General features: G+C 40.5%; 1 protein-coding gene across 1 annotated transcript; it reads left to right on the forward strand.

Moving 5' to 3' along the window:
• Positions 1-298: 298 nt before the first annotated feature.
• LOC138901975 (uncharacterized) lies at positions 299-964 on the forward strand. The gene is made up of 2 exons (XM_070189777.1): positions 299-412; positions 692-964. The coding sequence occupies exons 1-2, from the start codon at positions 299-301 to the stop codon at positions 962-964; spliced, it is 387 nt and encodes a 128-aa protein (XP_070045878.1).
• Positions 965-16,997: the final 16,033 nt, after the last annotated feature.

Below are 16,997 nucleotides of genomic sequence, written 5' to 3' on the forward strand. Positions count from 1 at the left end.
ATTGGCCCAGATTTATATTCGGGAGATAGTTCGGTTGCATGGTGTGCATGTCTCCATCATATCAGATAGAGGCCCTCAGTTCACTTTGCATTTCTGGAGAATCATACAGAGTGAGTTGGGGACCCGTGTAGAGCTCAGCACTGCGTTTCATCCGCAAACTGACGGGTAGTCAGAGTGGACAGTTCAGATCTTGGAGGACATGCTGAGAGCATGCGTGATTAACTTTGGGGGACAGTGGGATTAGTTCTTGCTTTTGGCCGAGTTTGCTTACAACAACAGTTATCAGTCCAACATCAAGATGGCTCCATTTGAGGCTTTATATGGTCGGCGATGTCGTTCTCCTATCGGGTGGTTTGAGCCTGGCGAGCTTAAGTTATATGGCACTGATTTGGTGAGGGATGCCTTGGAAAAGGTGATGTTGATTCATGAGTGACTTTGCACAACACAATCCACACAGAAAGGTTACGCGGATTAGAAGGCGCCTGATTTATCATTTATGGTAGGCGAGAAGGTTCTCTTGAAAGTCTCGCCGATCAAGGGGATTATGAGATTCGGAAAGAAGGGTAAGTTGAGCCCAAGGTTTATAGGCCCATTTGAGGTGTTGAGGCGTACTGGGGAGGTTGCTTATGAGCTTGCTTTACCTCCCAGCTTATCAGGAGTTCATCCGGTTTTCTACGTGTCGATGCTCCAGAGGTATCGTCTCGACTTGCCACATGTGTTAGACTTCAGCACGATTCAGTTAGATGAGAGTCTAGGTTATGAAGAGGAGCCAGTTTCCATTATTGATAGACAAGATTGCCAATTGAGGTCCAAGAGGATTTCCGCGGTGAAGGTCCAGTGGAGTGGCCAACCAGTCGAGGAGGCGACTTGGGAGTCTGAGGAGGACATGCAGAGTAGATCTCCTCACTTGTTCAACACTCCAGGTATGATTCTAGACCACGTTCGAGGAAGAAAGTTTGTTTAAGAGGTAGAGAATGTAACGACCCGACCAGTTGTTTTGCTTTCTAGAACCCCATTCACCTAAATAAGACTCCCCGTATGTGCTTTTACTGTTTTATGATTTGCGAGGATGGTTAGTTTGAGAATTGGAAGGGTTCAGGTTGAAATTAGAACAATTGGTTTCTTATGTTGACCTTAAAAGGCCAAGTTTGACTTTGGTCAACACTTTGAGTAAATGACCTCTGAATCGGGATTTGACGGTTCCAATAGGTTCGTATGATGATTTCGGACTTGGGCGTATGCCCGGATCGGGTTTTGGATGACCCGGGAGCATATCGGCGCCTAATATCAAAAGTTGATTCTTGAAGTTATTTGAAATTTGGTTTGGAACGGGTTTTGGTGATATCAAGGTCCAAACGAAATTATGAGACTGGGAATAGTTTTATAATGTCATTTAAGACTTTCACACAAAATTTGTTATCATTCCGAGTTGATTTGATAAGAATCGGACTAGCGGAAGTCTTTTTAGAAGTTTTTGAATTCATGAGTCAATTAATGCGTTTTGGCGTCTGATTCCTAGTTTTGATGTTATTTCTATATTTTGATCGCTCGAACGAGTTAGTATGAGAATATTATACTTATGTGGGTAGTTGGTGTGGAGCCCCAAGGGCTCGGATGAGTTTTGGACGTGCGGAAGGGATGAAAAACACACCAGATTTCTGGTGTTTCTTAGCACTAGTTGCAGATATTGCAAATGCGAGAAATAGTTCGCAAATGCGGACTTCGCATTTGCGAGATGAGCTTCGCAATTGCGAAGAAGCTCCGCCTGGGGATTTTTCGCATGTGCGACACCTGAGCCGCATTTGGGAACTCAGCAGTGATCGCATTTGTGATCCCTCCGTCGCATTTGCGACCTTAGCAGCTGGGGCCAGGCTTCGCATTTGCGAGCATTTTGTCGCATTTGCGAGCGTTTTGTCGCATTTGCGACCCTCGCATTTATGAACCTGGTTTCGCAAATGCTACATCAGAGGCATGTGCCCAGCTCATTTAATGCGAGACTTAGGCCATTTATTTCATTTCACTTCATCTCTTGGGCGATTTTTGGAGCTTTTGGAAGGGGGTTCTCACCTAGCACTTGGAGGTAAGTAATTTCTATACAACATGAGTTAAATACATAGATTATGGGTAGATTAACATGTAAAAATTAGTGAAAATTAAGGGTTTAGATAAAAACCTAAGTTTTGGGGAAAAATTGGATTTGACCACGAAAATGGTTATGAAATTTGATAAAATGGTTGTACTCTTGTTCGAGGGCCCGGGGGGAAGGGGTGAATTTTAAGAACCTTACATTTTGGGTTGGGTAACCTCTTAAATAGTTGGAATACAAACTTTTGAGTATGTATTGATTAGTTTATATACCATTTGATTAGTTTTGGACTGATTCATCACCGAATTGAGGGTGCGAGCACATTCTTGGACCGTAAAGTAGGCCTTGAGATGAGGTAAGTCTCTTTTCTAACCTTGTAAGAGGGAATTAACCCCTTAGATAAACTTAAATCATAATGTGTTTCTATTTGTGGGAGCTACGCACACACGATGTGATGAGAGTCCGTCCGTAGCTACTATTTATGCTTATGTCCGGGTAGGTTTAGGCCTACACCATGATCTGTTGATATCGTTGCTTGATTATGTTTACTACTTGTTGGTTTTAAGGTGGAGGATGAGGATTTCAATAATTTAAGGATACAAGTTGAATTTTCTATTTCAAAAGATATTGAGAAATATTATGATAACTCGAGAACATCTATGTCAACAGCTTCGCAAATATATTCCGCGAGCGGGGTAAATTTCCACCACTTTCATGGGAGCGGGTCGTTCGTCTCGCCAGAATTTATTGATATATTATATGGTTCGAGCTGTTCGACCATCGATAGTGCACCGTATATTATTATGTATATTTGGATTAGGTCGTACGTCCTTGGCATAATTTGTGCGTAGTGATACCGAAATTCCTTTTTTTTATATTTAATATTGTTTCACGGACTTTAAAGGTGAAATGAATAGATAAGAGGAATGATTTTCTTCTTAATTGAAAGAGGGATTTGTTTACTTACTTCATGTTGAGCTCTATTATCATTGTAAATTTCATGCTTAATTAGAACTTCATATTATTATGTTTTTTGGCCCTTAGTAAGTGTCAAAGTCGACCCCTCGTCACTACTTCTTCGAGGTTAGACTAAATACTTACTGGGTACATGTTGTTTATGTACTCTCACTACACTTCTGCGCTTGATGTGCAAGATCTGAGGCAAGTGCATCTGGTTACCAGTCTGGCGCGCATGCTTGACTTCTAGCACGGGACTACCCGGTGAACTGCCCCTCCGAGCCGTTCAGCAGCAGCCGAAATCTCTCTTTTGGATTATTATTTATGTCTATTTCTTTCAGACAATAGATTAGTATTCTTTTATATATTCTACTATAATGGCCGAATACCTGTGAAATCAGGTCTTGGCACAGACACAATAGTAGATTTATGATTTTGGGTTATTGATATGACTTCAATTTTGCACTCAATTGCTTTGTTTAATCACTTTACAGTTTTAAACTTCTAAAACTTTTATTAATGAGGAATGTTACTCAATGTGCAAACATATTAAAAGTGGAAACCACTAGATTTATCATTGTTGGCTTGCCTAACAGCGGTGTTAGACGCCATCACAGCCTGTAATGAAATTGGGTCGTGACAGGCAGCCCTTAAGGTGACTACGCAAGCACTTCAAAGTGGGTCAGGAAGTTTCAGAAATAGAAACAAGAGAGAAGAGGTAACCATGATGGCTTCAAGCTCAAGGGAGGCTCGCAGGTCATTCGACCAATCTTATTTGCCACCCAAAACTTCGCAACATTACAACCCGCATTATGATGTTGCATATGTCGTGGCACCGCCTCAATATGCAGTGATGAATACACAACCTTACACACAACCACAAAATCACACCCAAAGTCGAGCTCCACCTCCCAAAAATGTCTGTCCCTACCAAGATCCATATAATCCCCAACACAATGCTCCCCAATACAATCCCCGACCAAGAGAGCCTCGCAGAAGAAATCAATCCACCCTTGTTGCTGAATCTTATTCAAGTTTGTTCCAAAAGCTAACTAGGCTAGGTCTGTTGCAGCCAGTGGCCCCGAACGGGCCAAACCCTGAGTCGCCTCGCACCGAGCTGATGCTAGATGTGAATACCATTCTGGAGCAGTGGGACATGATACTGAGGACTGTTGGACTCTCAAAAGAGAAGTGGAAGACCTCATTGAGGTTAAAGCAATAGTTCTTAGTAGAGAAGAGGCCCCCTAATGTTCCAAACAATCCATTGCCTACTCACAACAATAGGTCGATCGTTGGAATGATCTATGATAATGAGAATTTTGATCCAGCACTAAAAGCCATTGCCGCGACAGAAGAGAAACCTAAAACGGTCGCCAAGCCATGAGAAGTTCTTTGTCAGATGGGAATCTCGGTAGTCGGTCTTGTTGTCCTTTCTGTATCTGGATTATTTCAGGGTGTAATTCGGATGTTTTACCTTATTGTCTTATTTTCTATTGTAAACCCTTCTATCTTAAAATGCAAAGAAATGAATTCAATATTTCATCGTCCATGAATGTATCTTTTCTTAATCTTGTCCCTTTCTTATTCTTCTTTCAGTTCTGTTAATGTAGATTTTAATAACATGACATGCTTGCAGACTTCATGCCGAGATCCTAAAATGTTGTCAGACTTCAAAATAATGAATCAAGAAGCAGCATGCGTTGAAAATAAGACGTGTAAGAAAATAAACAAATAATTGGAATAGTAACCCTAAATCAAATCCAAATGAAGCCACCTTTACTTGATTGGTTTATGGAACTGAAGTCGTGATACCTACTGAAGTTGAGATTCCTTCTCTCTGAATCATTGTTGAAGTAGGGAACGAGGACACTGACTGGGTCAAGTCCCGATTGGAACAGCTGAGTTTGATTGATGAAAAGCGTTTGGCGGCAGTTTGTTTTGGTCAATTATTCCAACAAAGAATAACACGCGCTTACAATAACAAAGTGCGCCCAAGACAATTCGAGGTAGGACAACTCGTTTTGAAACATATATTTCCGCATCACGAGGAAGCTAAAGGAAAATTTTCCCCGAAATAGAAGACCCATACATTGTAACAAGAGTGCTGCCAAAGGGAATACTGTATTTGGGAGACATCGAAGGAAATGTTCCCGATACAACTGACAATGCAGACGTGGTCAAAAGGTACTATGTTTGACCCTTTACGCAGATTTAATGCTCTCTGATTAGGATGACGAAGGATTTCAATCTCACTATCCAAATACTATTAACCATTTGCTAGCCCTTTGAGCCAGATACTTTTTCCTTGGCGACCCTCTTTGGAAACTTGTATGTAATGAGAAAGAAATAGAATGAAAAATGATTTCAAAAATAAAATAAAATAAAAAAGAAAGAAGAAAAGGCAAAAACAAAAATTTCAAAAACAAGTTCATGTTTATTGAACTACGTTCGACCTGATTCAAAAGGATACGTAGGCAGCCTCACTCTGGTGTTCGGTCACACCAAAATAAAAATCCACATTCCCCCAAAAGTGAAAACTGGGGCAGATGTCACAATGGTTCAGCGATGATTTCGCCCGAAAGGTTCCATAGTGGTTAATTCAATCCAAATTCTCCTTACCCAAATCATTTCAAGTCCTTCCGATCAATTGGCGAGAATGTTCAAGAGGGATACGATTACTAGGATCGGATGCAACCAAATTAGAGAAATAAAATGAGAGTCCAATTGGTGAAAACCCTCATGGGCACTATAGGGCGATAGTGAGTAGAGAAAATAAAAATGAGAGAGTCTTGTTAGTGAAAACCCACAAAGGGCACTATAAGGCGATGGCGAGAAGAGAAATGAGAGAGATCAGCTAGTGAAAACCCGCAAAGGGAACTGTTGATCGAAAAGAGGAACCATGCAGCCATGGCATCAAGACAGTCCTGAGCAAGATTTTTCTGTTTCAAGTCAAAAGTTGTGTTAAGTATCTAAGAGTCGGATAGTTTACACAGATCAGACATCCAGTCTAAAAGGCATGTCATATTTATTGAAGTCCGCATGTACTCCTAGATAAGTCCATCTATCTGTTCCCCGAAAGGGACCCCTCTTGTTTTAAACTCATTCTCTATTCCATTGTTTATATTTCTTTGAACCCCTTTCGGTTAACTTTGTTTAAAAATAAGGCAAAGAAAAGACGACAAGACCGATTTACAAGGTTCTCGTTTGAAGCGAGCTGATATATTAAAAAAGCGCCCAGCCTCGGCAAGGGCATCAAGTTGACCCCAACTGGCCATGATTGGCCGATTCTTTGAAATGGAAAACTTTGAAATAAGCCAAAACCAAAATGCCAACAAAAGCAAAATAAAGTTGAAAAAAGTTAAGTCCCACACGACCAACCGTCATGAAAAAGTTTGGAAATGCCAAAGGTTCTCCAGGGTCAGAAATGCAGTTGGTATTCAGGAAATAATTAGTTGCAATTGAAAAGAAGATGAGCCGAGATCAAGAGATCGAAATAATCAAGGCCACAAACTGACCTCCATTTTAAAACTAACGAATCTTTCTTTGTTCAGAACAGGAATAGAACAGTTGTAGAAAACAGTTCATGATAAGACGAACATCACCAAGTGTTCTCAAATCCTTGATTTTCTTCCAATATAAATGTAATTATTTTATTTTTAGTTTCATTTTAGGGAACCAATACCCTATCTTCAACACAAAGAACTACATCCCTTGATTTCATTCTTATTGCCACCGCAGGGTACTACATCCCCTGGTTGCATTTCTTATTACTAACATAGGGTACGACGTTCCCTAGTAGCATCCCAGAGTGCCAAGAGCCTCACATTATTGTCAACACAGGGTACTACATCCCCTAGTTGCATTTCTTGTTGCAAACATAGGGTACGACATTCCCTAGTAGCATCTCAGAGCGCCACGAGCCTCATCTTATTGCCAACACAGGGTACTACATCCCCTGGTTCCATTTCTTGTTGCAAACATAGGGTACGACATTCCCTAGTAGTATCCCAGAGTACCAAAAGCCTTACCTTATTGCCAACACAGGGTACTACATCCCTTGGTTGCATTTCTTGTTACAAACATAGGGTACAATATTCCCTAGTAGCATCCCAGAGTGCCAAGAGCCTCACCTTATTGCCAACACAGGGTACTACATCCCCTGGTTGCATTTCTTATTGCAAACATAGGGTACGATATTCCCTAGTAGCATCCCAAAGTTCCAAGAGCCTCACCTTATTGCTAACACAGGGTACTATATCCCCTGGTTGCATATCTTGTTGCAAGCATAGGATACGACATTCCCTAGTAGCATCCCAGAGTGCCAAGAGCCTCACCTTATTGCCAACACAAGGTACTACATCCCCTGGTTGCATTTCTTGTTGCAAACATTGGGTACGACATTCTCTTGTAGCATCCCAGAGTGCCAAGATACTCGTCTTATCGCCAACAAAGGGTACTACATCCCCTCGTTGCATTACTTTCTGCTAACATAGGGTACGACATTCCCTAGTAGTATCTCAGAGCGCCACGAGCCTCATCTTATTATCAACACATGGTACTACATCCCCTGGTTGCTTTCCTTTTTATTAATATAGGGTACGACATCCCCTATTATTCAAAAAGAAGAAGAAGAAACCCGTGTCCTTTTCAATTCTTTATTCTGCAATAGCAAAGATAGTATAATGTAATTTCAATAACTCATAAAACATTTCTAGTGCAAAGTGGGGCAGAAAAATTTTGTTCGCTTTATTTGTTTGTGATGACTTGTAGGTTTTTCTAAAAAGCACGGATTGGATGTGGAAAAATAAGATTCCATCTCTTACTAGAGAAAGTGAAACGTTTGATCTCAATACCAGTCGCAACTAACTTGGACATAATGCATGCAGAAACATAGGGTCTCAAGATCCATCTTCTCATCATCTGATCAAGAATCAAGCCTGGGAGAATATTTCATAGTTTGTTACATCGAGAGTATCAAGTTTTAGTTGAAAGTCAATGGGGGAATCAAGTCAAGAATCAAGACAAGATTCCATATGGCATTTAGATAGAAATTTTGTAATTATTAGATTTCAAGAGTATGTAATTTGCTTTTCATTTTGATGTAATAGTAGGAACCACGGATCGGAACCTCGACAGAACTTCGCTCGACTCTACATCTAAGCGTACTCCATCACTCTTCTTCCACTTGAACTACACGTGACCAGATTTTCCTATAACCCGGGATATGTAGGCTGCTTAAAACCAAGGCTCGGTCGCATCTTTTTGTTTATCTTCTTTTCCTTTTTAAATAATAGTGAGATTAAAAATCAGTCACCTTGTTCATTTTCTTTGCCTGAAAACTCTTCATGTTTCCCAGCAAACAGGGGCATGCTGTGAACAACTGATTTTTGACCACACCCAAATTCTATACTATTTTAGTGTAAATATTTTCTTTAGGTCTAATATACATATGTATGTAGATACATAAAGAGAACATATTTTATTTCTATTTGTAAAGAGAAAATGAAAATTTACAAAATATATATGATTTCTTTTAATTAGAATTTTAATAAGCTATGTATTTTTCTTAGTATTATTTAAACTATATGTAAATAGTTAGATTTATTTTATTTTTCTTAGTCTAAAGTTTGTTGGTTCATATTTTTGTGTTAATGTTTTAATTGAATTTTTACTTCTAAAGGAAAACATACAAAAATATATATAGTTAAATTCCCGTAACTTTTTCAAACAAATATTATTAGTAAAATTTATCATTAAAGCAAAGTATCATATCCCATGACTCTTACAGAAAAAAAAAGATAAAAAAAATAGTAACAATCCCCTAACTTCTCCATTCCCTCACGTCTCCTCTCCCCGCAGATCCTAACACCCTCACGTCCCTTTTCCCACATCCCTCACTCATCTCACTACTTCCTCACACTAGTTATACACACATATATCTATATATAATTAAGATACTTCACAAAAGAAAAGGAAGGGAAAAAAACAATATTGAGAGCAAAGGAAAAGAGTGAAAACGAGAGGAAAAACACTTTGAAACATCATAAAATAGCAAGCAACCACGAATATATCTGAGTCTCGATCGGGTCTTGTCACGACCCTATATTCCCTTCGTAGTAGGTCGTTATGGCACCTAGTCTTAATAATCATAAATATTTGAAATAAATGAACTATAATTCAAATAATTAAAATTCCCAAAACCCGGTAAAAATAAGTCACAAACTTCTAAAAATTTATTCTCTATGTCTCTATACATCAGAGTCTAAAGCAAATAAGGAAGACAACATAGTAAGAGAGAAGGGGACTCCGGAGTTTGCGGACGCTGGCAGATATACCTCGAAATCTCCTCGTACAACTAGTTTACTGATGCCTAGTCTTATAAGATGTACCTGGATCTGCACAAAAAGATGTGCAGAAGCGTAGTATGAGTACACCACGACGGTACCCAGTAAGTGCCAAGCCTAACCTCGGTAGAGTAGTGACGAGGTCAGGTCAGACCCTACTGGAGAATAAATAATGGCATGGTAAAATATTTAAATAATATTATAAGATAAAATAACAATGAAAATGAATCAAGTAGTATGTCACATTTAATTACACCAAATAATGGCAAATAAATACCTCGTGGAAACAAAACATAATTCTTTTCAACTTTAAGAAAATCACAATAATAATCAAAGGCAACTATGACCATAAATAAATATCAACAAGGGCATTCACGAGGTACCGCCTCGTAGTCCCAAATCATAAATAAATTCACAATATCTCATTTTCTTATCTCAACGCAGGAGCCTTCACAATTTATTTTAAAGAAAATATTTTTCCCGAAATAGCATCCCGCGTTTTAGCCATCCTTATCACATCGCCTGACTTCAAGTAGTTCCCCCTACTAGTCACGCGTATCAAGCCACCCTTATCTCACCGCATGCGTTTCAATACCCAGCTATTATACCACCGCATGCGTTTTAATACCCAGACCTTGTACCACCGCATGCGTATCAATATCATAATATATCACAATTTACACCTCAAGTGTTCAATTAATTTAACTTGCCAAAATACTTCAACAATAATATGTTTTCACAATAAAGAGCTCATGGCTCATGCCAACATAAATTATCAACAATATGTTTCCACAATAAAGAGCTCACGGCTCATGCCAACATAAATCATCAATAATATTTTTTCACAACAAAGAGCTCACGACTCCATCACAATGAGTACGAAAATCTTACAAAAATATTCAGGAATAAGTAATTCAGGAAAGTAATATTTCAAAATATTTAATACGTTGCTTCAATATCAAATTAAATAAATAATTGTCAAATACTTCACATGAAAAAAAATATTTAATTTAAAGAAAATCAACTTTCAAATAATGCACAGAATAAAAGAAACCAAGTTTCAACTAAACAGGTAAAACAATTAGCAGGAAAAGGTCAAGCAAATTTAAAGTACACAAATTAAATCAATGATGGAGAATATAACAAGATTTAATAATTTAATTAATATGCTACAGTGATCTTCACAATTTAAAAATGTAATTCTTCAAATTTAGTTCGTGTACACACTCGTCACCTCGTGTGCACGACTTTCATCACATTATAATTAATACCAATCCTAGGGGAAATTTCTCCCACACAAGGTTATACACGTCACTAACCTCGACTTGCTCTAATTTAACCAAGTAGTATGCCTTTTCCTCGATTTTCTGACTCTGATTGACTCGTATCTAGTCATAATTAATTCGATACAGTCAACAAAAATTATAGGAATCAATTTCATAAGAATATACTACATTTTTCAATAAAATCTGAAATTAGCTCAAATATTGTCCGTGGGGCCCACATCTCGTAATCCGGTAAAACTTACAAAATCCGATAACCCATTCAATTATGAGTCCAACCATACCAGTTTCATTCAAATCCGACTCCGAATCGACACAGAAATCTCAAACATTCATTTTTATGAGATTTCTAAAATTTTCTCAAATTTCCATCTCAATACACTGATTAAATGGTGAAAATAATGATATATTCATGTATATTACCAAATCCAAGTTAGAATCACTAACCAAATGTTTCCCCTTGAAAATCTGCACAAATTCTCTTCTACTCAAGCTCAAGTTCGTCAAAAATAAAAAATGGGACGAAATCCCCAGTTTTATAAACTTACAGATCTGTCCGGGCTGGACCTCGATCATGGACCTTCGATCCTGGGGCTCGATCATGGCCCTCGGTCATTGCCCTCGATCATGGACCTCGGTCATGACCTTCGATCATGGCTTTGATCATGGCCCTCGACCTTGGGGCTCGATCCCAACCATCGATCCTGGCTATCGATCATGGCTTTGATCTTTATGGCCTTCGATCACTGGCCTTGGTCATAGCCCTCGATCCCGGGTCTTCGATTAGTGGCCTTCGATCATTAGCCTTCGAGCCTGCCTTCGATCATGGCCCTTGAGCCTACCTTCGATCATGGCCCTCGAGCCTTGCCTTCGATCATGGCTCTTGAGCCTGCCTTCGATCATGGCTCTCGATTGCTGGCCTTCGATTTCTGGGCTCGATTGCACAGCATAAGAAAATTTGCAGCAGCTTTTTAAGTTTTATTTTTGATCCGTTAACCATCTGAAACTCACCCGAGGGCCTCGGGACCTCAACCAAATACACCAACAAGTCCTAAGACATCATATGAACTTATTTGAAAGCTCAAATCACATCAAACAATGCTAAAATTACGAATCATGCTCCAATTGAAGCTTAATGATACTTAGAATTTCCAACTTCTACAGTCGATGTCGAAACCTATCAAATCAAGTCCGTTTGGCCTCAAATTTTGCACGCAAGTCATAAATGACATAATTGAGCTGTAAAAAATTTCAGAACTGGATTTCGACTCCGATACGAAAAAGTCAACTCCCCGGTCAAACTTCCAAACTTTAAATTCCTATTTTAGCCATTTCAAGCCTAATTTTACTATGGACTTCCAAATAATATTCTGATCACACTCCTAAGTCAAAAATCACCATACGGAGCTATTGAAATCATCAAAATTCTATTTCGGGGTCGTTTGCACAAAATTTGACATCTGGTTACTATTTGAACTTAAACTTTTAATTTTTCATCAAAATTCCATATCTCGGGCTAGGGACCTCGGAATTTGATTCCGGGCATACACCTAAGTCCCAAATCACGATACGGACCTACCGGAACTGTCAAAACACTGATCCGAGTCCGTTTGCTCAAAATATTGACCAAAGTTAACTCTGTTGAGTTTTAAAACTCTAATTCACATTTTAATCCATTTTTCACATAAAAACTTTTCGGAAAATTTTACGTACTATGCACGTAAGTCGAGTAATGATAAATAGTGCTATATTCGAGGTCTTATAACAAAAATTTAATTATTAACTTTAAAGATGACATTTTGGGTCATCATATTCTCCACCTCTAAAACAAATGTTAGTCCTCGAACGGAGTTAGAAAATGTACCTGAGCTGGTGAATAAGTGTGGATAACAGTTGCGCATATCATGCTCGGTCACCCAAGTTGCCTCCTCGACCTTATGACCCCTCCACTGAACCTTCGCGGAAGCAATGTTCTTTGACCTCAGCTTTCGAACCTGCCTATCTAAAATAGCCATTTCTTCCTCAACATAAGATAGATCTTTGTCCAATTGAACCGAACTGAAGTTTAACACATGAGACGGATCGCCATGATATTTTCGAAGCATAGAAACATGGAATACCGGATGAACTGCAGAGAGACTAGGTGGTAGTGCAAGTTTGTAAGCCACCTCTTCAACTCTCTCAAGAATCTCTAAAGGTCCAATATACCTAGGGCTCAACTTGCCCTTCTTCCCGAACCTCATCACCCCTTTCATAGGCGAAACCCGGAGCAGGACCCGCTCACCAACCATGTATGCAACATCACAAACCTTCCGATTTGCATAACTCTTCTGTCTAGACTTAGCTGTACGAAGTCGATCCTGAATCAACTTAACTTTTTCCAGGGCATCCTAAACCAACTTTGTACCCAATAGTCTAGCCTCGCCCAGTTCGAACCAACCCACTGGAGACCGGCACCGCCTACCATACAAGGATCCATCTGAATGCTCGACTGGTAACTGTTGTTGTAATCAAACTCAGCAAGTGGTAAGAATTGGTCCCAAGTACCCCCAAAATCTATCACACATGCACGAAGCATATCCTCTAGTATCTAAATAGTGCGTTCTGACTGTCCGTCTATCTAAGGGTGAAATCCTGTACTCAACTCCACATGAGTACCCAACTCTCGTTGTACAGCCCTCCAAAATCATGAGGTAAACTGTGTACCCTGGTCAGAGATGATAGATATCGGTACACCATGAACTCTGACAATCTCGCGAATATATACCTGAGCCAGCTGCTCTGAAGAATAAGTAGTAATCACAGGAATGAAATGAGCTGACTTGGTCAATCTATCCACAATCACCCAAACTGCATCGAACTTCCGCTGAGTCCGTGGAAGTCCAACAACGAAATACATAGTGATCCGCTTCTATTTCCATTTTGGAATATCTAACTTCTGAAGCAATCCACCTGGTCGTTGATGCTCATAAATCACTTGTTGGCAATTCAGACACCGAGCTATATATTCCACTATGTATTTCTTCATCCGCCTCCACCAATACTGTTGTCTCAAGTCCTGATACATCTTTGCAGCACGTGGATGAATGGAGTACCGTGAACTGTGAGCCTCCTGGAGAATCAACTCACACAATCCATCTACATTAGGCACACATAGCCTGCCCTACATCCGTAATACATCGTCATCTCCCACAGTGACTTCCTTGGCATCACCATGCTGAACTATTTCCTTAAGGACAAGTAGATGGGGTCATCATACTGACGTTCCCTGATACGATCATAAAGAGAAGACTAAGAAGTCACGCAAGCCAAAACTCAACTCATCTCGAAAATATCCAATCTAACAAACTGATTAGCCAAGGCATGAACATCCAAGGCTAAAGGCCTCTCTGCTACCGGTAAATATGCTAAGTTGTCCAAACTCTCCGCCTTATGACTCAAGGCATCAGCCACTACATTGGCCTTCCCGGGATGATAGAGAATGGTGATATCATAATCCTTAAGCAACTCCAACCATGTCCGCTGCCGCAAATTAAGATCCTTCTGTTTAAAAAGATGTTGTAGACTCTGGTGATCAGTGTAGACCTCACAATGGACACCGTACAAATAATGCCACCAAAATTTTAAGGCATGAACAATAGCTGCTAACTCAAGGTTGTGGACCGGATAATTCTTCTCATGTACCTTTAACTGTTTGGACGCGTAGGCAATCACCCTACCGTCTTGCATCAACACTGCATCGAGACCAATACGTGACGCGTCACAATACACAGTATAAGACCCTGAACCTGTAGGTAATACCAATACTGGGGCCGTAGTCAAAGCTGTCTTGAGCTTCTAAAATCTCTTCTCACATTCCTTTGTCCACCTGAACGGAGCACCCTTCTGGGTCAATTTGATCATAGATGCAGCAATAGAAGAGAAACCCTCTACAAATAGGCGATAATACCCTGCCAAACCAAGGAAACTTCGGATCTCCGTAGCTGAGGAAGGTCTGGACCAACTCTGCACTGCCTCAATATTCTTCGGATCTACCTTGATCCCCTCACACGAAACTATATGACCCAAAAATCCCAATGAATCAAGCCAAAAGTCACACTTTGAAAATATTGCATATAACTTCTTTTCTCTCAAAGTCTGAAGCACAGTCCTCGGGTGCTGTTCATGATCTTCCCGACTCCGGGAATATACTAGAATGTCGTCAATAAACACAATGACAAAAGAATTAAGATAGTGCTGAAATAAACTATTCATTAAGTGCATAAATGATATTGGGGCGTTGGTCAGCCCAAAAGACATCACAAGGAACTCTTAATGACCGTACCGAGTCCTGAAAGCAGTCTTCGGGATATCTGGCTCCCTAATCTTCAACTGATGATAGCCTGAATGCAAGTCAATTTTATAAAACACTCTGGCACCCTAAAGATGATCAAATAGTTCATCAATACGTGGCAATGGATACCAGTTCTTCAGTGTAGCCTTGTTCAGCTGGCGGTAATCAATACACATCCGCATAGAACCATCTTTCTTCTTTACAAATAAGATAAGAGCACCCCAAGGCGATACACTAGGCCAAATGAAACCCTTATCAAGCAACTCCTATAATGGTTCTTTTAATTCTTTCAACTTTGTTGGGGCCATACGGTATGGTGGAATAGAAATGGGCTGAGTGCCCGATATCAAATCAATATCCCTGACGGGTGGCATACCCGGGAGGTCCATTGGAAATACATCAGAAAAATCCCTTACTACAGGAACTGACTCCATAGTAAGAGCATCAATACTAACATCTTTCACATATGCCAGATACGCATCACACCCCTTCTCAACCCTTCGTTGAGCTTTAAGAAATGAAACAACCCTGCTAGGAACATGATCTGAGGTACCTCTCCACTCTAGGCATGGTAGATCTGGCATAGCCAACGTCACCGTCTTGGCGTAACAATCAAGAATATCATGATAGGGCGATAACCAGTCCATGCCTAAAATAATATCGAAATCCACCATGCTGAGCAATAATAAATCTTCTCTGGTCTCAAAACCACTGATCACAATTGAACACGACCGATACACGCGGTCCACAATAATAGATTCACATACGGGTGTAGATACATAAACAGAAGAACTCAAGGAATCACGTGAAACGCCCAAATACGGGCTAAAATAAGATGGAACATAAGAATAAGTGGAGCCTGGATCAAATAAGACTGATGTATCTTTATGGCAGACTGGAATAATACATGTGATAACAGAATCGGATGCAACGACATCTGTCCTAGCAGGAAGGGCATAATATCTGGCCTGGCCTCCCCCTCTAGGGAGACCTCTACCTGTCCGACCTCCACCTCTGGCTGGCTGTGCAGGTGGAGTGGCAACTGTGTAGTAATCATGGCTTGAGAAGCCTGAGGACCCTGTGGAATAGGTGGGGCTTGAGAAATCTGTGGAGGTGCATCCCTCCTAAGTCTGGGGCAATCCCTCATGATATGACGAGTGTCACCACACTCAAAAAAAGCCCTCGGAGGACGTGGCTGCTGGGACTGGCTCGGTCCTGATCGACTAGACTGTCCGCTGAAAACACCTCGTAAAGGAGGTACAGAAGACACTAGCGGTGCATAATATGGAACCTGACATCTGGGAGTAGCCGGAATACCATTAGAAGCTAGAAGTGCTGAATGAATAGGATGACTCACATAACCTCTACCATGATAGGCTGCAACTAGGGCACGAGAATTATTATATGTGCCAGAATCCCGGGGTCTCTTAGCTCCCTTCTCTTCCCTCTCTCGAGTCCGCATACCTTCCAATCTCCTAGTAATTAACACCACCTATTGGTATGTGATTTACATCTCTAATTCTCGGGCCATACTGTATCTGATACTAGGGTGAAGAGCCTCATTAAATCTGCGAACCCGCTCTCGAACAGTAGCAACTAAGGCTGGAGCATGCCTAGCCAAATCACTGAATCGGATCGCATACTCTGACACGATCATAGAACCCTGGCGTAGCTGCTCAAACTCTGCGTGCCATGCATCTATAAGACTCTAAGGAACATACTCCCTTAAGAACATATCTGAAAATTGAGTCCAAGTGAGTGAAGCTGCCTCAACCGGACTATCCAACTCATATGCCCGCCACCACCGGCAGGTTGCTCCTCTAAACTAGAATGTCATAAAATAAACCCCACTGGAATCCACAATATCCATAGTACAAAGGATATGGTGACATTCCTCCAGAAAACCATGAGCATCCTCCGAAGCTAAACCGCTAAAAGTGGGAGGGTGGTACTTCTTATACCTCTCGAGCCTGAGCTGCTCCCCCTCTGAAACT

Source organism: Nicotiana tomentosiformis, chromosome 11, assembly GCF_000390325.3.
Source record: "Nicotiana tomentosiformis chromosome 11, ASM39032v3, whole genome shotgun sequence".
Lineage (NCBI taxonomy): Eukaryota > Viridiplantae > Streptophyta > Magnoliopsida > Solanales > Solanaceae > Nicotiana > Nicotiana tomentosiformis.